General features: G+C 39.8%; 1 protein-coding gene and 2 long non-coding RNA genes across 5 annotated transcripts in view; 2 read left to right on the top strand and 1 right to left on the bottom strand.

Annotated features, from left to right (window-relative positions):
• LOC103025319 (coiled-coil domain-containing protein 148) overlaps positions 1-20,659 on the top strand; it is a 112,969-nt gene that overhangs the window by 89,617 nt on the left and 2,693 nt on the right. For all 3 annotated transcript variants that reach the window (XM_022680135.2, XM_022680137.2, XM_022680136.2), the window contains 3 exons: positions 13,547-13,665; positions 16,155-16,272; positions 19,933-20,070. In XM_022680135.2, the coding sequence (XP_022535856.2) occupies positions 13,547-13,665; positions 16,155-16,272; positions 19,933-20,070 (375 nt within the window). The remainder of the gene's footprint in view (positions 1-13,546; positions 13,666-16,154; positions 16,273-19,932; positions 20,071-20,659) is intronic.
• Positions 1,009-9,375, top strand: LOC125804947 (uncharacterized). Its single transcript, XR_007441168.1, has 3 exons — positions 1,009-1,109; positions 6,903-6,978; positions 7,565-9,375. It is a non-coding gene; the product is annotated as an uncharacterized LOC125804947 (long non-coding RNA).
• LOC111194885 (uncharacterized) lies at positions 18,892-19,997 on the bottom strand. The gene is made up of 2 exons (XR_002651334.2): positions 19,916-19,997; positions 18,892-19,076 (listed from the first exon to the last, which is right to left on the bottom strand). It is a non-coding gene; the product is annotated as an uncharacterized LOC111194885 (long non-coding RNA).

Raw genomic sequence — 20,659 nt, 5'->3', positions numbered from 1 at the left:
AAGAAGCCACAAAAAGCCCCAGGGTAACATCTAAAGACTTTTCCTTGCATGGTGAGTGTACCATCAGGACAACACCAAATAAGAATAGTGTGCAGGATGTCAGGATAGTATGGAGGCATGCATCAGTACACTCCAAAAAATACTGCCTGTGTGAGGTTTGCTTCAGGCTTTAAAAAATAAGCCAGGAGCCTAATGGAAGAAATATATGTGTGCAGATTAATTCAAACCAATAAAGCTAATTGGTTTAAGTAATAGGTATTAGGTATTATGTCTTTATTCACATCATTTCAACATTAGAAATCATCACATCTGTTAAACATGGTGGATGAAGTATCATGGTTTGAGGATTCTTTGCTGCACATTGGTCAAGGACAGTTTGCTGTAATTGGGTAGTATTTGGGCATTGGTGGCTCATTGATTAGAGCATAGGGTTACAATAACCAGGTTGACCAAGCTGCCATTGCTGGGCCCTTGAGCAAGGCTGGTTGTAGAACCTTCAAAAAAAGAGTAGTTCATGCAACCAAGCAAACCTACATTACTGAGTTGAAGGAATAAATTCATATACAGTTAAATTAGCAAAAGTATTTAAAGCTAATGTCCGTAAGTTTTGTGTAGCACCACAGATATATAGACCCAATTACACAACCACTACAATGAGTGTTACTTGATAAAATAATTAGGATAGTTCTAGGACCAGTTAGGTTCGCTCTAGGAGCAATACACATGGAAGAAATGAGACCAGAATTTGTGCAGCAATAAAGTGTATTAAAATGTCAATCAATGCCAGTAGGTAAATAAAACAATGTAACAAAATAAATTCTGTAAATAAATAAATAAAAAACAATTCAGTTACTCAGTTTCCAAAAGAATTCACCCTTCAATAACCTTGGTCAACAATGAAAATGGTAAGTATACCCTTTGTATTTCAGTATTTGTATATTTAATATTATATTAATTACTATTATTTCTCTAATCACCTGTGTTCTCTATTTTAGAGGTATTTATGCAGTTTAAGGTAAGTATTATTTTATTATTTTAATCTATTTATAGGTATTTTATAACTAATTAATTATTTCTTTCTTCTAGGTCTAATGGATTATTGATTAAAGGTAAGTATTATTATAATTACTGTTATCCAATTAAACCTCTAGGTTATTTTACACCAATAGTATACCCTTTAACAAACAACCAGAAATAAAAAAATAACAATTCTCTGTAGCAAAAACAATAAATGAATATCAAAACCACTTAGAAATTATCAAAATCAAATAACAGTAATCCAACCAATTAAAATTTAACCCTTTTCAGTATCTTTGTAGAGTGTCCTGTCTTTCAAAAAAAAATAAAATAAAATAAAAGTGTCCTTTTTACTCAAATAATCTTAAAGTCCACAAATTTTCTTTAATGTTCACTATCAAGTGTTTGAAAATGTGAATGAAGTGTAATGAAGTCACTTGGGTCCTCGGGCTTGGCTCGCCATCCTAGCACCGCGCACTGCACCGGCCGTGTGCAGCTGAACGACACGAGGAGTGTTCGGGAAGATCCATTTCCAATCCATTTCACCCAACAAAAAAACTGGCCTGTTTACATAAAACAGTGTCTGAGTTTCACATAACTCTTAACTTTTTTTTTAAATACACTTACATAACCGAACTCAGTAAAAACATTACTTTTAACAGTATTACATTCAAAACAGGTCTTAAACATCCAAAATACAGCTTAATAAATCTCCACCGTTCCATAAAATTACATTTATAAGTGGATAAACTCATCTCACACCTTAACCAATAGCGTTAGCATAGCCTCAGGCTTGAAATATATACACGAGGGTTAGCTTAGCATAAGCTTAATAAGCTAAATTCAACACATTAGTTTAGCATAGGCTAAATTACCTTAGCGTTAGCTTAGCGCAGGCTAAATTAGCTTAGTATTAGCTTAGCACAGGTTAGATTTAATGCGCTAGCTTAGCATAACAAAACACGTTAGCCGCTAGGCTAATTAGCGCTATTTTAATTCTCTATTTATTCGAAAATTCTGGTCAGAAAACATTTATAAACATATTCTAAACTCACCGAATCCTATCCAGGGTTTTCACACACCACCCCAGGGCACATGGACACCAGGTTCTACCTCCACCTGGAGATTACCGGAGCGTGTAACTGGCAAAGTTTCACGAGGCACAATAAGTGAGCCTTTCCCCCTTTCTCCACTCTGCAGCCTCAACTCTAACAGCGGTCAGCTTGGTAGTGATTTACTCACTAACCACAACGCTGAATTCTAGCGTTTTCTAGTATTTTTTTTTTTAATACTTTAAGCAGAGAACTTCTTGCATGACCTGTCTCTTCTCCTCCCGCAGAACTTTCTGGGTAAAACAGCCAGGGATTGACGTCCACTAACCAACAGGCTCCGCCTCTGTCTCTTAGAGGATTATTATGATTGGCTGCTGTTTAGCACCATGGATCATCTGAAGAACTGATTGGCTGCTGTTTAGCGCCTAAAAGTTTTATTTCATTTATTATCTAAAATAAATAAAAACGATTTCCTTTTCATTTTAAACACTGTTTGGGAGTTTTCTTCTTTTTTTCTATTAATTAATTTATACTGTTTCAGAATAATTAAAGAAATAATAAAAATATATATTCATTATTTACTTTCTGCAGTTATCTAATTTATCTGTCTTTGTGACCCATTTAAGACCTGGGTTACACCCTCCCGTCTTTAACTGCATGCACATCCCTGTGCATTGGACTAGTGGGATGTCTCACAGCAGGATTGGCATATTCCATAGAGGCAGCTTCTATAAGAGACTGAGTGAGGGCTGTAGTCATACCTTGGAATAGGGACTGGACAATGGATATCAGAGGATTGCCTAGCTCTGGATAGGTTAGTCTCTTGGCTTTTTCTCTGTGTCTTGTGGAGCGTCTCACTGATGCTGGAGTTTCTTCATCCTCAGATTCCTCTGTGGAAGGCTGTAGGTGTTCTGCGTTTTCTGGTACCTCTTCAGCAGGTGTAGCAGAATGCAGCATTTCAGAATTTAGAGCTGGATCGTCGACATGGTCTGTAGGTAAGTATTCATTTTCTGCTAATCTTTCAGGTAGGTTTTCTTTTACAGGGATCTTCTCAGGTAAGTTTTCTCTTTCAGGAATCTCAGGTTCAGCAAACGGGTTCTTTACAGCTGGTTCAAGCTGGATTCTGAAGTTAGAGTCAACTGGTATTCTTTCATCCTCATGGATCTGAACAATTTCAACAGGTTCAAGCCTTAAGGGAACTGAAGAATAGTAGATTGGGTAGTCATCAGAATCAGAGTTAGAATCAGACTCTTCTGAATTCTCTTTGGGTGACATCTGTCTTGTTCTTGGTCTCCTAACCTTAGAAATAGGAAGGTCAGCTTCTTCTGGTGATAGGAAGTTGCACGGTCGGAGCAAATCTCTGTGCAATGTACGTAGGGGCCCAGCCTTGTTCTCAGGCTTTACTGTGTACACTGGGAGTTCTCCTGCTCTGCCCACAACAACATACACAACAGATTCCCATTTATCTGACAATTTATGTTTTCCCCTCAGTTTCACATTCCTCACTAACACACGATCACCCTTCTCTAGGGTTGATTCAGTGACTCTTTTGTCAAATCGTGCCTTGTTTCTTTCAGCAGATTTTGCAGCATTCTCGGTAGCCAATCTATAGCTCTCTTCCAGTTGAGTTCTCAGATGGCTCACATACTGAGAGTGAGTCTTCTCATGTTCCTTGTTCACAGAGATGTTGAAAGCGAGGTCAATTGGCAGTCTTGGTTTCCTTCCGAACATTAGCTCGTAAGGGGTAAACCCTGTACTGTCATGCTTCGTACAGTTATAAGCATGTACTAATGGCTTAACAAAATCTCGCCAACACGACTTCTCTTTCTCTTGCAAAGTCCCAATCATGCTCAGTAGTGTCCGATTAAATCGTTCCACCGGATTACCACGTGGATGATATGGTGTAGTCCTTACTTTATGAATTCCCATGACTTCACACAGCTCCTTGATAGTTTTGGACTCAAAGTCAGGACCTTGGTCACTGTGCAGCTTTTCAGGAACACCATAATGAATTATGAAGTTCTCCCATAAGCCCTTCGCCACAGTCCTGGCCTTCTGATTGGGAGTAGGTATTGCCACAGCATATTTGGTGAAATAATCTGTGATCACCAGGATGTCTTTGGTGTTGCTGCGATCTGGTTCTAATGACAGGAAGTCCATACACACCAATTCTAGGGGTCTTGTTGCTTTGATGTTAACTAATGGTGCGGCTCTTTCAGCTGGTGCTTTCCTGAGTACACAGCGACTGCATGTCTTTAGCTTCCTCTCCACATCTGATGCCATTTGGGGCCAATAAAAGCGTGCTCTTAAAAGATCTAGGGTACGCTCCAACCCTAGGTGGCCCATGTCATCATGGAGGCTCTTCATTACCATCTCTCTTAGTTCTTCTGGTAGAACTAGCTGGAAATTGACATCTTGTCCTAGTTGTCTTCTTCTGTACAAAATTCCGTCCTTCATTTGTAACCGATTCCACTCTCGGCACATCAGAGAAAGTTTTGGCATCTCCCTTCTTGCAGATGGGGTTGGCACCTCTCCCCTTTCAAAAGATGAGATTACTTCTCTGATAACAGGGTCTGACCTCTGTTTCTGTTGTAACTCAACTTCAGTTATCATTGGGATGACTGGAAACCCTTCAAAGTGTTCGCCCAACACAAAAGCATCAGGTAAAGAATCAGGATGAGTAGACAGGGATCCGACTAAGGGAATGGGTTCGACTTCTGATGCACTCAAGGATGGCTGGCATACTAACCGAGCTTCGCAGATTGCCTGGACCACTTCGGTGCTCACTTCTGCATTAGTGGTAAGCTCTGGTAAGTGTTGCAGCGTAAACTGTCTAATTCGGTCTTGTTCTTTCTGAGAAGAAGGGTCATCAATTTTAGTATTCATGGGATGTCGTGAGAGGGCATCTGCATCGAGGTTATGTTTGCCAGGTCTATATTGCAACTTAAAGGAAAATGTTGACAATGCTGACAACCACCTGTAGCTTGCAGCATCCAACTTCGCTGAAGTGAGGATGTACGTCAGAGGATTGCTGTCAGTTATCACTGTGAATGAATTGCCATATAGATAGTCAGAAAATTTGTCTGTTACAGCCCACTTGAGGGCCAAGAATTCAAGCTTATGCGCTGGGTATCGCGCTTCACTTTTTGAAAGACCACGACTGGCATATGCTATTACACGTTGATGCCCGTCCTGCTCCTGGTATAAGGCAGCTCCAAGGCCAACGGTGCTGGCGTCGGTGTGCAAGATGTATGGCAGACTGGGGTTGGCAAATCCCAGGACAGGGGCTGAAGTAAGCTTAGCGATGACCGTGTCAAAAGCTTCCTGACAGTTTTCTGTCCAGCGGTCCCCAAACAGTTCTTTTGGCTTGTAGTACTGGTTCTGACTTTTGGTCAGCTTACATCCTTTCCTCTTAGGAGCATATCCAGCAGTTAGCTCATTCAGGGGTTTGACTATCTTCGAGAAGTCTCTGATGAACCTTCGATAGTACCCTGCAAATCCTAAAAAGGAACGGAGTTCTTTGAGGTTCTTGGGACTCGGCCAGTTCTTCAGGACTGCAATTTTCTCTGGGTCAGTTTTCACTCCATCACTGGATACAATGTGTCCAAGGTATCGGACGGACTTCTGGAAAAATTTACATTTCTCAGGGGATAGCTTGAGACCATACTCCTTGAGTCGTTGGAGGACTTTGAAAAGGCGCTCCTCATGCTCTTCTAAGGTTTCTGAGAAGATAATGAGGTCGTCCAGAAAGACAATGACTTCTCGGAGGTTGAGGTCTGACATACACTTCTCCATGAGTCTTTGAAATGTACTTGGGGCGTTAGTGATCCCCTGCGGCATACGATTCCATTCCCAGAATCCAAGTGGGCACACAAAAGCTGTTTTATGTTTATCTGCTTCTTCTAGCTCAATCTGATAATACCCTGACTTCAGATCAAGAACTGAGAACCATTTGGATCCTGTCAACACAGAAAAGGTTTCCTCCAAATGAGGTAGGGCATATGCATCTTTCACAGTTTGCAGATTGAGTTTCCGGTAATCTACACAGAGTCTTACTTCACCGTTCTTCTTCCTGACTACAACAATAGGGGATGAAAAGGAGGATTCAGACTCTCTGATTACTCCAGACTCTAACAACTCTTCTAGATGTCTTTTTACTGCATCAAAGTCCTGAGGATGTATTGGTCTAGCTCGCTGTTTGAAAGGAGTTTCATCAGACAACTTGATGCGATGTTTCACTTGGTTTGTGTGTCCAAAGTCCAGGTCATGGTGAGCAAAGACTTCAGGCATAGCTCTCAGTTTGCACTCTATCCTTTCTCTCCACTCAGCTGGGACAGGTGAATCAGCAAAGTCAAACTTGATACTTGCATCTATGGCAGAAGCTGTCATAGGTGAGGTGTCAATGGAGTTTTTATTCAATGCATCACTGGGCAGGATTTGTTGCAGTGCATGCAATTCAGCAAGGACTCGATTAGGAGTTAGGGTAATATCATGGTCTGTCTCGTTCCTCAGTACCACAGGCAGCTTAGCGTGAAACTTGTCAGGTAGAGTAATCAGGCTGTTGGTCACAATGAGACCACCAGGAAGAGAAGCTGTTGAGGGTGACTCCAGAACAACCCATCGGTCAGCACCTCTGTGGTTCACGGATCCTTCTAAAATAGAACACTGGCCTGCTGGAATGATTTTGGGTGCATTACTATGAAGCCTTACCGTGCCTACTGTGCAGTTTTCAGTTTGCTTATGTCTCATTTCTAGTGTTTTCAGGACCATTTTATAGCCATGATGTGGTGACTGATGTTTCAACTGATTCTTCTCAAAATGTTTCTCATACAGGACATCCAAAGTATTGGTTCCTATCAGCAAGGTGGGTCGTGCTGCTTCACTGATGTCTGCAACAACTAATGCTAAGGTAGGAATTTCCACAGCTGTACCTAGAAACTCTTTTGGAAAAGTGACGTTCAATTCTACATAACCTGAATACGGAACAGGCTGTCCATTAGCTGCTTCTACTTCTAGTAGATCACCAATAGGTTTACAGCACAGGGCTGGCTGATGTGTCTCATGAAAGGATTTGGAAACAGTTGTCACCTGTGACCCTGTGTCAAGCAAGCAGTTGTATTTCTGTCCATCAATGATCACTTCAGAAATACACTTGGTCCCTACTAGACCTCTTGGTAAGCTACCGTATGTTATGGTCTGAGTAGTTTGGTTGTTTACACTGGCCCTGGTAACATTAGGGTTCTTAGTTCTCTGTGAGATTGTCTGGTTCACTGTACTGTGTTCACGGTCCCAAGCATGCTGCTTCTCAATTAACTGCTTCTTTTTAGCAGCCACTAAGGAAGGGTTGGGATCAGCTGGACAGGATACAGCAGTATGTCCGTCTTCTCCACAGCAGAAACAGTACCATGGTCTCGGCCTTTGACTGGACTCTTTGGTAGCACTGGTCTGTGTTTCTTGTGTCACTGTTCTGTCTCTTTTCTTGTTTCTCATTTCAGACAGCACTGCAATGGGTTTCTGTGGCTCTGGAACCATCATGTTGGCAACTTGACTCTGCAGGTGGGCTACTTGTTGTCTCAGCTCTAAAATAGCACCTTCTGAGTACTCAGGGCATTTTGGCTTTGGCTTTGACACTTTAAGTTGCCCTTGCAAGTCTTTGACTTGTTTTCTTAGGTTGTCAACCTCAGCACTAAGGGTTTCTTCTTCTTGGCTAACATAAGTCTCAGCCCTGACAGCATGGGAGCTGGCACGAAACTTTGCATTACCAAGATGCTTTTTCATTCTCATCTCTTTGGCAATGTGCTTATCTTCTTCCATACGCAGATGGAACAATAGCTCAGAAAATGAGGGTGGGTTATTCTTCTTCTGCTCCAGCTGGAGGTCAGCAAGTAACCCATTATCCCAACATCCACGACAAAACTGGCGTAACAGGTGCCTGTTCTCCTCACTGGTGGGTAGACTGCCTTGTTTGATCACTTTACTTAAAACAATGTAGAGCCTTTGGAGGTATTCGGACGGCTTTTCACCAGCATCCTGTAGAGTATTCAGAAATCTTGCGAAGAGCTCATCACCGTCTTCAACAGTGGCGAAAGCTGAGTCAAGTAGGTCTAGATAAGCTCTTGGAGTAGCCTGTGGACTCAGATGCTTTACTAGATTAGCTGCTGGAGGCAAAAGACTATCAAGAACTCTTCTGGATCGACACAAGTCTGACACTGCAGGGTCTTGCAACAGTAGTTCAACGTTGTTTCTCCATGTCTCATAGTCAACCTCATTATTAGGATGGGGTTTCTTCCCTGAAAAGACTCTAAGCCTTACTGGGGCATTTGCATGTGCTGCAGTTTCTCCACTCCTTACAACATGTTCAACAACAACGCGTTGAATAGCAGGAGGGTTCAATTCCTCTGGTGTGAGCACCACATTATGTTCAGATCGTCTCTCTGAGTTAATCGCTGGGAAGCTCTGAGCATTCGTTGGTGACTGTGGATAAGCTGATGACACTTGATTTGTAGGTTCTGCCTCCCATGAACTGGAACTATCTTGGATTCGGCCAGTTTGGTTATCTTCTTGACATGTCATTGTTTCACGACACAGAAGGAGTTGCTCTTGTAGAAGTTCTGTTAACGGCTTCCTGCTTTGTGCTGCTAGCTTTTGGAATTCGGCTAGGAACCAGTTTGCATCAGTTTTTGTGGCTGAAGGCATGTATACGCTTGCCAAAGCAGTTATCTTGTAGGAGACATCTTTTTGCCTTGAACTACGGTAAGTATATGGCAGTAAGGGTTTTAGAGTACTGAGAGCTAAAGAACTTTTAAACTCCACTATTGCATTTTTGTGAAAGGCTGACGTGGGGTTATCAATACGCAGTACCCTTGCAATGTAGCCATGCTGCTCTAAATAGTCAGTTAGTTCTGTATCTGTTTCTGTCTCAGTTAACCCACTAACAAGAACTGAGTTAGCAACATTAACTTCTTCCTGTTCTACAATTTCCATGGTGAGTATACACTTTGAGTGCTATTTTAGATCTAGATTTTGTTTAGCTTATTTATATAGTTTTTAGGTGTGTGTTCTAATTATTTGGTCTCACTGCTTCCAGTTTTATTACTCCTGGCTGGCTCGCCAAGTTCTGTAGCACCACAGATATATAGACCCAATTACACAACCACTACAATGAGTGTTACTTGATAAAATAATTAGGATAGTTCTAGGACCAGTTAGGTTCGCTCTAGGAGCAATACACATGGAAGAAATGAGACCAGAATTTGTGCAGCAATAAAGTGTATTAAAATGTCAATCAATGCCAGTAGGTAAATAAAACAATGTAACAAAATAAATTCTGTAAATAAATAAATAAAAAACAATTCAGTTACTCAGTTTCCAAAAGAATTCACCCTTCAATAACCTTGGTCAACAATGAAAATGGTAAGTATACCCTTTGTATTTCAGTATTTGTATATTTAATATTATATTAATTACTATTATTTCTCTAATCACCTGTGTTCTCTATTTTAGAGGTATTTATGCAGTTTAAGGTAAGTATTATTTTATTATTTTAATCTATTTATAGGTATTTTATAACTAATTAATTATTTCTTTCTTCTAGGTCTAATGGATTATTGATTAAAGGTAAGTATTATTATAATTACTGTTATCCAATTAAACCTCTAGGTTATTTTACACCAATAGTATACCCTTTAACAAACAACCAGAAATAAAAAAATAACAATTCTCTGTAGCAAAAACAATAAATGAATATCAAAACCACTTAGAAATTATCAAAATCAAATAACAGTAATCCAACCAATTAAAATTTAACCCTTTTCAGTATCTTTGTAGAGTGTCCTGTCTTTCAAAAAAAAATAAAATAAAATAAAAGTGTCCTTTTTACTCAAATAATCTTAAAGTCCACAAATTTTCTTTAATGTTCACTATCAAGTGTTTGAAAATGTGAATGAAGTGTAATGAAGTCACTTGGGTCCTCGGGCTTGGCTCGCCATCCTAGCACCGCGCACTGCACCGGCCGTGTGCAGCTGAACGACACGAGGAGTGTTCGGGAAGATCCATTTCCAATCCATTTCACCCAACAAAAAAACTGGCCTGTTTACATAAAACAGTGTCTGAGTTTCACATAACTCTTAACTTTTTTTTTAAATACACTTACATAACCGAACTCAGTAAAAACATTACTTTTAACAGTATTACATTCAAAACAGGTCTTAAACATCCAAAATACAGCTTAATAAATCTCCACCGTTCCATAAAATTACATTTATAAGTGGATAAACTCATCTCACACCTTAACCAATAGCGTTAGCATAGCCTCAGGCTTGAAATATATACACGAGGGTTAGCTTAGCATAAGCTTAATAAGCTAAATTCAACACATTAGTTTAGCATAGGCTAAATTACCTTAGCGTTAGCTTAGCGCAGGCTAAATTAGCTTAGTATTAGCTTAGCACAGGTTAGATTTAATGCGCTAGCTTAGCATAACAAAACACGTTAGCCGCTAGGCTAATTAGCGCTATTTTAATTCTCTATTTATTCGAAAATTCTGGTCAGAAAACATTTATAAACATATTCTAAACTCACCGAATCCTATCCAGGGTTTTCACACACCACCCCAGGGCACATGGACACCAGGTTCTACCTCCACCTGGAGATTACCGGAGCGTGTAACTGGCAAAGTTTCACGAGGCACAATAAGTGAGCCTTTCCCCCTTTCTCCACTCTGCAGCCTCAACTCTAACAGCGGTCAGCTTGGTAGTGATTTACTCACTAACCACAACGCTGAATTCTAGCGTTTTCTAGTATTTTTTTTTTTAATACTTTAAGCAGAGAACTTCTTGCATGACCTGTCTCTTCTCCTCCCGCAGAACTTTCTGGGTAAAACAGCCAGGGATTGACGTCCACTAACCAACAGGCTCCGCCTCTGTCTCTTAGAGGATTATTATGATTGGCTGCTGTTTAGCACCATGGATCATCTGAAGAACTGATTGGCTGCTGTTTAGCGCCTAAAAGTTTTATTTCATTTATTATCTAAAATAAATAAAAACGATTTCCTTTTCATTTTAAACACTGTTTGGGAGTTTTCTTCTTTTTTTCTATTAATTAATTTATACTGTTTCAGAATAATTAAAGAAATAATAAAAATATATATTCATTATTTACTTTCTGCAGTTATCTAATTTATCTGTCTTTGTGACCCATTTAAGACCTGGGTTACATTTGGGATTTAGGGCCCTCTCTGGTGAGAATGGGTAATTGCACCAAACATGTGGAAGAATCATTTTAAACTGGGCGGGTGTGATGCGGTCTCCTTTCAGAGCGGATGAATCCCATTCTAGGAGATTAAGAGCTCTACAAACTTTGTTTTTACTATGAGTGAATGAGCTACTGAGCTCTGAGTTTCCCCTTCTGAAGTCTCCATTGCCCCACCAGCCACTTGCGTTCAGTAAAACTGAGCTGGATTCTCTTTTAGAGGCTGTACGTGTAACGTAAATACCAGGGGCGGATTTGGAAGTTTTGGGGCCCCAAGCAATGTTTTTTTTTTCCGGGGGCCCTGATCAAATTGATTCTTTTGTATAGCAAAATGCAATATGCAACCTAGTGGTCTCAAAACTTTACCTCATCCTCGTCAGACGTAAAAAAAATGCGAAAAAAATTGGTGAGCTTTGTCAAGCTTTCTGTGCTGGACTTCCTTTTCCCTAATTTTCTTTTTTTTTTTTGGGCACCGTTGGGATAAGACAGTTTCATGGTTGTGCTGAAGCTACCTTAGTCTACCTCGCCTAGCTTAACTTGCGTGTATAGTATCTCTTCGGTGTCAAACAAAAATAAATTAAATTTTTTTTACCAACCTTTTTGGCCAGCAAAATCCCTGATCCCTGGGGCCCCAAGCAATTGCTGTCACATATTAGCCTGTGTCTGTCCTGTGTTTTTCCATCTTTTGGTTTTCTGTGCTCCTGCCCTGGTTTCCTGTCTTGTGTTTCCAGCCATGTGCTTTTTTGAGCACATGGCATTGTTTTGTTATTGTTTTGTTATTGTGGTTTTTCTATTCCCGTCCCTATCACCATATTCGTGTCAGTCCCAGTAAGTGTATTTGTCCCAGTTCCCCTGCCCAGTCTTGTCCAGTCCCAGTTCCCGGCCACTGTCCAGTCTCCATCCCTGTCTAGTGTCCAACCCTCTGTCCAGTCTAAGCCCCGTGTCCAGTCTTTTGTCCAGTCCTTGTCCCCTGTCCAGTCTCAGCCCCCTGTCCAGTCCTTGTCCCCTGTCCAGTCTTTTGTCCAGTCCTTGTCCCCTGTCCAGTCTAAGCCCCCTGTCCAGTCTTTGTTCATGTCCCCTGACCTGTCTGCATCCCTGCCCAATGTCCAGCCCCCTGTACAGTCTGCATCCTTGTCCAATGTCCAGCCACATGTCCAGTCTCTAGTTCAGCCCCCTGTCCAGTCTGTGTCCTTGTCCAATGTACAGCCCTCTGTCCAGTCTCTGTTCTCATCCCCTGTCCAGTCTCTGTTTCTACCACCTGTCCAGTCTCCGTTCCAGTCCAAATTAGTACCCCCTGTCTAGTTTCCTGACTCTGTTCCAGCCCCTGGGTTCGTCCCCAGGTCTTGTCTAGCCCTGTCTTTTGTTTTTCTGTTCCCTCTCTCTCAGCGCCTCTGGTAGTGGCGCCGTTGAGGGGGGGTAATGTCACATATTAGCCTGTGTCTGTCCTGTGTTTTTCCCTCTTTTGGTTTTCTGTGCTCCTGCCCTGTTTGTCTTGTGTTTCCAGCCATGTGCTTTTTTGAGCACATGGCATTGTTTTGTTATTGTTCTGTCTCCTAGCCCCGCCCTAGCCCTGCCCAAGCCATTAGTGTTGTCACCTTGTGTCTCATTTGTAACTCCGCCCCCTCATTACTTCCACAGGTGTCCCTAGTGTGTGCCTGTGTATAAATACCTCATGTGATCCATTGTTCTCTGTCGCGCTTTTTGTTTGACCTTGTCCCTTGTGTTTGTTATTTTGGTCTACAGTTCTGGTTTGTTATCTTTATAGTGTTTTGTTCCTTGCTTCTCAAGACCTAGTTTATCTTTTGTTTTATAGTCTTTAAGTGTTTACTTTAAGTGTTTTCTTTGTCTCAGTTTTTGGTTTGCTTTTTTGTTATGTCTAAAAATAAATATGACTTGCATTTGCATCCGGCCTCCTCCTCCTTGTTACAATTGCGTGGTTTGCGTGTTGGTAAAATCCACCCCTGGTAAGTACGTAAAGACGTATGACGTGAATATATACACCACCACCATGTCAGCTGATCCACCACCCAAATAATACCTGTAGGGCTACAGTCTGTAATTATAGATCTACAAAGTGTTCCTATATGTTGAGTGGAGCTGTTAAGATGGATAAGGTGGTTATTTTATTGTGACTGGACTGTGTAAATACCTATTACTCCTATAAAAATATGCATGTCTGTGTCTATAAGCTGCTATAATTACTCTCCCTCTCTCTCTCTTTCTGTAAGCTGCTTGAGTTTCATGAGGAGCAGAGGAGGAGGAGCATGAAGTGGCGGAGGAGAGAAGAGGAGAGACTGGCACAGCTGAAGGGAGAGCTGGAGGAGCAGGCCAGGAGAGATAAAGAGAGGTAGTCAGCCTCAGTGACTGAAGCTTAAATACAAGGACAGGCAAGGACAGATAAACGACAGTTTAGACATGACAGCCACATTCCACACCACACTCCACTCACTTTCATCAGCTGACTGTGTTAGAATGAACAGCAGAGCACTGAGCTGAACTGCTGACCTACAGTTATTATTAACATATAAAATATTGACATAGTGTGTTCTCACAACAGATTACAGTCAATCAGATTTCATTTTCTCTGCTGCATCTTTATTTAATGTTATGCTGAATCTATTGCACTGGAATCTGCAGATATCAATGATTCTACAGATACAGAAGATGAACCCTGAGCTGGGTTATGATTTATTATGTCTGAAGGAGTTTCTTTTTGGCTGTGCTGAAGTATTTTTGGAGATCCTGCTGATGGAAGACATATTAGTTTTGTGTTGACAGCATTGTACTTTTTTCACTATTATGAATTGTTTAGTATACCTACAATGAACTAATTGAAACCTAACTATGAATTACTGACTACATACAGTGAATTAATTACAATTAATTAATTATTCGCTACATACTAAAATTATTCATTGCCTACAATGCACTATACAGTATTTGCAGCTTATTACTACCTACAATTAATTACTCAGTACATATGAGGAATTACTGAGTATTTATTATGAATTACTTAGTACCTTAATTATTCAGTGCCTACACTGCATTATGCAGTACCTACAATAAAATACGGTACTACCTACAAATAATTACTCAGTACATATGAGGTATTACTGAGTATTTACTATAAATTATTCAGTAGCTCCTGTAAATTAGTCAGTGCCCACAATGCATTATGCAGTACATACAATGAATTACTCAGTACATATTAGGAATTATTGAGTATTTACTATGAATTACTTAGTACCTTCTGTTAATTAATCAGTGCCTGCCTACACTGCATTAGGCAGAACTTACAATGAATTACGGTACTACCTACAAATAATTACTCAGTACATATGGGGTATTACTGAGTATTTACTATAAATGACATAGGAACCTTCTGTGAATTAATCAGTGCCTACAATGCATTATGCAGTACTTACAATGAATTACTACCTACAATTAATTACTCAGTACATATGAGAAATTACTGAGTATTTACTATAAATTACTCAGTAGCTCCTGTAAATTAGTCAGTGCCTACAATGCATAATGCAGTACTTACAATTAATTAATCAATACATATGAGGAATTACTGAATATTTACTATGAATTATTCAGTACCTCCTATGAATTAATCAGTGTCTACAATGCATTATGCAGTACTTACAATGAATTAATACCTACAATGAATTACTCAGTACATACAAGAAATTACTATGTATTTACTGTTAATTACACAGGTCCTTCTGTGAAATAATCAGTGCCTACAATGCATTATGCAGTTAATTACAATGAATTACTCAGTTCTACATTGAATTACCCATTACCTAGTATGAGTTACTCAGTAGCTGTAATCAATTATTTATTACCTAAAATTACTTAGTACTTACTATGAATACATCAGTACCTACTATGTGGTACTCAGCAGCTATAATTATTTACTTAAATTATTGGTTATAATAACACTTACTGGAAATCTGCACTCTGGTCTTTTTAGGGGAATGAAAGTTAGTATTTCCCCTGTAAAATAAGGATAAATCATGGAGTTATTTTTTGTTCCAAGACCAAATATAGACCTAATATAATCTTTTTTTTGACATTCACTTACCAGCCACTTTATGAGAACCCCATTTTTCTTAATATAGCTCCACCATGCTGGTGTACTTTAGACACTGTAGCTCATTTAATGATGCATAACATATTAATATATTAATATATTAAATTCTTTTTGGAAAATTACTTGTTGATTACAATGAAACATCTGTATCTGGCACCATTTTTGCATTTAAATGATCTGAATGATCATCACGTTTCATCACTGCTGCTGCTGCAGGAAGTGTGTGGATGATCAGACTGCCTGTCTGCAGGGTCTTGTCTGGGTATTTGTGTGGCCACAGACAGCTAGGGGTCATGAGAGAGATTGTGTGGGGGGGATGGAGGGAATGAGAGATAAAGGAGAAAAATATTTATTGAGAAAGAGAATGGTGAATGTGAACGTGTGAGTAATAGATCACTGAGTGGACAGGATGAGGTGAAGAGAGGAAATTAGAGAGAGTGTAGGAAAACAAGGGAACTCTGAGAGAACAGACACAGGCAAGAGACACAAGAGGAGAGATAGTGGTGAAGATGGGTTAGGGCAGATTATGAAGGTGTGTGTGAGTTTAGGCTGTGTGTTTAGAGAGTGTGTTCTGCAGACTGTGCTGTTTTGCCCGAGGCAAGATAGGTCTGGCACTTACAAGTGTGTGTATGTGTGTTTCTGTGGTGTGTTACAGAAGTGCAGTTAAATGGTGTGTTTTGATAATTATTATGTGTATATAATGTTTGTGTGTGTGTGTGTGTGTGTGTTTGTAGAGTGCAGTTTAGGGAGAAGCTGCTGGAGCAGAAAAAGCAGGATCATGAAGCTAAAGAGCGTCTCAGACAGAAAGAGGAAGAGGACAGAGAGGAGAGACTCAACAACCTACGCAACCAGGTACACACACACACACTCTCTCTCTATCTCTTTCTTTCTCTCTCTTTCCCTCTCTCTCTCACTAACTTTCTCTTGCTCCCTCTTTCTTTCGCAGCCTCTTTCGCTTGCTTTCACTTTTTTGTCCTTTCTCTCCCTCTTTCTCTCTCCTTCCCTCTCTATCTGCATCTTCGTGCATCTTCCTCTTTTTATTTTTTCTCTCTACTTCAAATCTCGCTCTCCCACTCTCTCTATCACTCTCTTTCTCTGCATCTTCCGCTTTCTTATTCTTTCTCTCTTCCTCAAATCTCTGTCTGCCTCTCTCACTGCATCTTCCATTCCTTATTCTTTCTCTGTACCTCAAGTCTGTCCCTCTCTCTTTCTTTCTCTCTCCCTCCCTCTCTATCTGCATCTTCCACTTTCTTATTCTTTCTCCCTACCTCAAATCTCTCTTTCTTTCTCTGTCTCTCTTTCTCTCTCTCTGCCTCTCTATCTGCATCTTCCACTTTCTTATTCTTTCTCCCTCAATCAAATCTCTCTCTCTTTCTCTATCTCTTTTTCTCTCTCTCTCTGCCTCTCTATCTGCATCTTCTGCTTTCTTATTCTTTCTCTCTCTCTCTTTCTCTGTTTATCACACCATATTTTTTTTGTAGCAGTACTGCCCCCATGTGGGGAAACATAAAACATGTAGTTTTACCATACAGAGATGATGTAGTGCTCAATTTCTGAAGCTCTCTTCTCCTCCTCTTCTCTCCTCCGCCGGTGCACTCCGGTTGGCATATAATCAGCTGGTATTTATGATCAGAGCCGCACATAACAGTTCTATTTAATATTACTGATTTGTTCTTCTGCAACTTCCAACGAGTTCAAACAAAGTTTTCTTTCAATATATAAAAGAACCTGTTTTATATGTACAATTATTGAGTGTGCTTAATGCAATAAATGTTCAGCTTTGTTATAGCAGGATTTTACAATTTATTGCATTTGTCTCAACAATGCAGTAAATGTGGAAAAGTACATTCCATGAACAATACAATGGCTTGAGAACATTAATATTGTATTGTTAAATGCGAGTGTGTGTGTGTATGTATTCAACTGCACACGAAGAGGCACTGACTTACCAATTGCAATGGATGCTCCCTCTCATGCCCAAATGAAAAATATTGATTAGATGGATATAAAGCCCCCAATGCAACATGCTAAGTGATGGAGCTCTGTCCATATCAGACAGTAGTTGAATTTGATCCAAATCATTTATCCAACCATCAGTAGCTGACCTCACTAATGATTATTGTATTGCTGAGTGCAATCATGTCCTCACAGCAATGTTTTAACATGTAGTGTACAGGCTTACTGCAGAAAAAGAAGACACAGTCCTTGATTCAAAGATCAGGAATCTACAAACTTTTACACATCATTGCTGTCATGCAAAAACCTTGCATCTCCAAAATGGTAACTTTACAGGAGAAGGAAAAACCTTAACTGTAACCGTCATTGTGGATGCATTTCTATTGGTCCATAATACTGACATATTTTATTATTTTATGCCAGCGTTGATAGGGAGTGTTTCAAACAGATTTTGGATGTGGCTCAGCCAGTCTGCTTTTCAAACTGTTTTATTTTATAATAAATAAATCTGCTCTCCAGATGGAGGCATTGAGTAGCACATGTGGTCTAACAGGCAGTCCCTCAAGAGTGGCAGCAGAATGCAGAGCTTATGAAAAAGTGAGACAGGTGATCTGTGTTATGATATCTGGTTTGTTTTGTGTCAGTTAGTTTTGACAAGTCACAGCTGTTGAGCTCCTCGGTGATTTAATACAGTTTTATTCTGAGATAGAAGTCAGACAGTCTGATTGGATGCATTCAATATGCATGAAGGAAGCAGCTATCCTATTTCATCTCTGTGTTTTTTTTCACATTTGCTAGAAGACAATAGATTGAATTCATATGTTTATAAGGAAAAAGACTTTAAGACACTTCTGTCTAAATAGTAATAATAATCAGGTGAAAAAAAAAACGCAGGAAAACGCGGGTGTGCTGGGAAATGATAATGACTAGATTTAAAAAACTCACTAAAAGTGATTTCTTTGTTTGTCGGGCTGTTATCATTTCAGCCTCTCTTTGCATTACGTCTAAATACACATCCTTATCTCAGTGATTGGTAAAACACCTCTTTTCATCTGCCTACCCTTCTTTTCTTAACTATTACATCTCCCAATCTCTCTCTCTATCTCTCTCTCTTTGTGCACTTGTGTGGCAAACATCTATACACTGACATGCTAAAAGTTGCTAAAAGTTGTGAGGTTTTATCCTGTGAGTTGGGTTGATCACTAGCCAGTGTGCTCATGGCAAGACAACCTGAATTATCGGAGTTCGAGGCCTCAAAGCCTGATAGATTAGGTGCCAGATGTATAAGACAGTATGTTCATTAAGTTGTGTGAGCTTTTAACATTTCTCGATAAACAGTCACATATATACTGGTAATATATTATAGAAGTGGACAGCACATATTTTTATATTTAATTCCGGAGACTCCACTCGGCTCCATTCAGCAGGTCAGTGCTGTGTATTTTAGTTTTCATGAGATGTGGCAAGTTATGGAACACAATACTACTTCTACCAGGAAGACTCCAGAGGCAAGCATGCAATAATAAAACAAGTTTTAATTTCGATAGTATTAACAATGTATTAGATAACAATTTATATAAAGTTAGTCTTTGGCGTAGTCCCAGTCGTTGGCCCAGGTATGCAGCATCTGGACCCTCACAGATCCTGCCGTATGTTGTAGGCAGGGGCGGAGCCAACCCTGGCCAGCCGGTGGGACCAAACTGGAGGCAGTGGGGAGAAAAGAGGGGAAATGAAACAGCGCCTGTTTTATGACTTTTGCCATTCCAGTGTAATTGTAGGAATTAGTGAATTATGTTACATTTTGCCCAAATATGTGGTTGAACTCTAAATGAAGCAACTTCTAAATGAAGCAACAATAATGTGATTTAATTAACTATCTACTTAATCTGTCTCTGTGCACATTTCATGTCTGTACATAGCCTGATAATCACTTGATTAATCTATATTAAATTGCTTTTATTGCTGACACAATGTTACTTTGAATACCTACAGCTTGCATACTGTATATGCATCTCCATAGGAAGGCTTGGCATTAAAGTAGCAAATTTTGGAGAATTGATTAGTGAGAATTCACCACATTCAGTGGCAAGTGTTGGGTATAGTGGTGTAATGGTCACAACATTAAACTGCAGAGCTGTGGACTGTTTTGGGAGTGATGGAGCTCCATAAACTACTTTTGGGATAACTGAAGTTCTTACATTCCATCCAATATCAATATGTGATCTTACTAATGTTGGTTGAATGCAGTCAAATTGTCACAGCAAAGCCCCCAACTCATCCCAATGGTATTGGATGGAGCGCCATCATTGCAGAGAACAGAGTTCCATGGGTCCACAGCTCAATGTTGGGGGACTTTATACCTCATGATAAAGTCTGTTGTGGATATTCTTGGTTTGCTGAGGAACATTATGAAGGTTTGCATGGCAGTCACACTTGTTGCACTGGATTATAGTGTTAAAGTGTACTGGTGCACTTTCCACTATGTTCTCAGACACCACTACAAAAGAACATATTCCCTTATAGTGCAAGTGTTTCTTACATAGCTTTATTTTGCAGGTTGCTGTAGTGGCGGAGGCAGATCCAGAGAGAATGATGGGACAGACTGAAGCGTGGAGAGTCCGTCATCATCCTGACCAAGAAGAGTTTACACTGCAGAAACCCCTGTATCACTTACACACTTATACAGATACACAGGTAACATCCACACTCTCAGACGCAACATACTGTAATACACTGCATTTATCTAAATAAGATGTGTGATACATATTATTTCTGCATAAACTTTATAAATAGCAATAGAAAATCAGCCCAAAACAAGCAAATCAGTTTCCCCAGTTGGGTGGACCATGCTTCGAAAATCTTATACTAATAGTTATGAAACTTTAACTGTTTTCTGAAGCTTATTTTCAATGTTAGACTCACATTTTTTCACTTTTATTTAGTTTAAAAGCGACAGCAATATGTTTTTTTCTTTTCTGTGTCATCTGTTATCTTTGTTCTATTTAAGTCAGTTTGTTTGGTTGTCTAGTCGGTTTGTTCTTTTTTTTGGTTTGCTAGTTTTTACAACTTTCAGTATAAAGTGCAAAAACCGAATTGCAGAATTAGGCAGAATCTAGGCAGAATTGTTATATTGTAATAAATGCATATTAGATTCAAGTAAAGCATTAATCTTCTGATTTATCTTATCGGCTCTCAATATCTGAATATGGCAGCAGAACAGCATTACATTTTTGCAGTTCTGTGGACCTGTTTGACTAAGAGATCACACACACATATGCGTTCA

The sequence above is a fragment of the Astyanax mexicanus genome, chromosome 11 (genome assembly GCF_023375975.1).
Source record: "Astyanax mexicanus isolate ESR-SI-001 chromosome 11, AstMex3_surface, whole genome shotgun sequence".
NCBI classification, from domain to species: Eukaryota; Metazoa; Chordata; class Actinopteri; order Characiformes; family Acestrorhamphidae; genus Astyanax; species Astyanax mexicanus.
Note: the sequence above shows the minus strand (reverse complement) of the source record. Positions and strands in the feature narration are given on the sequence as shown.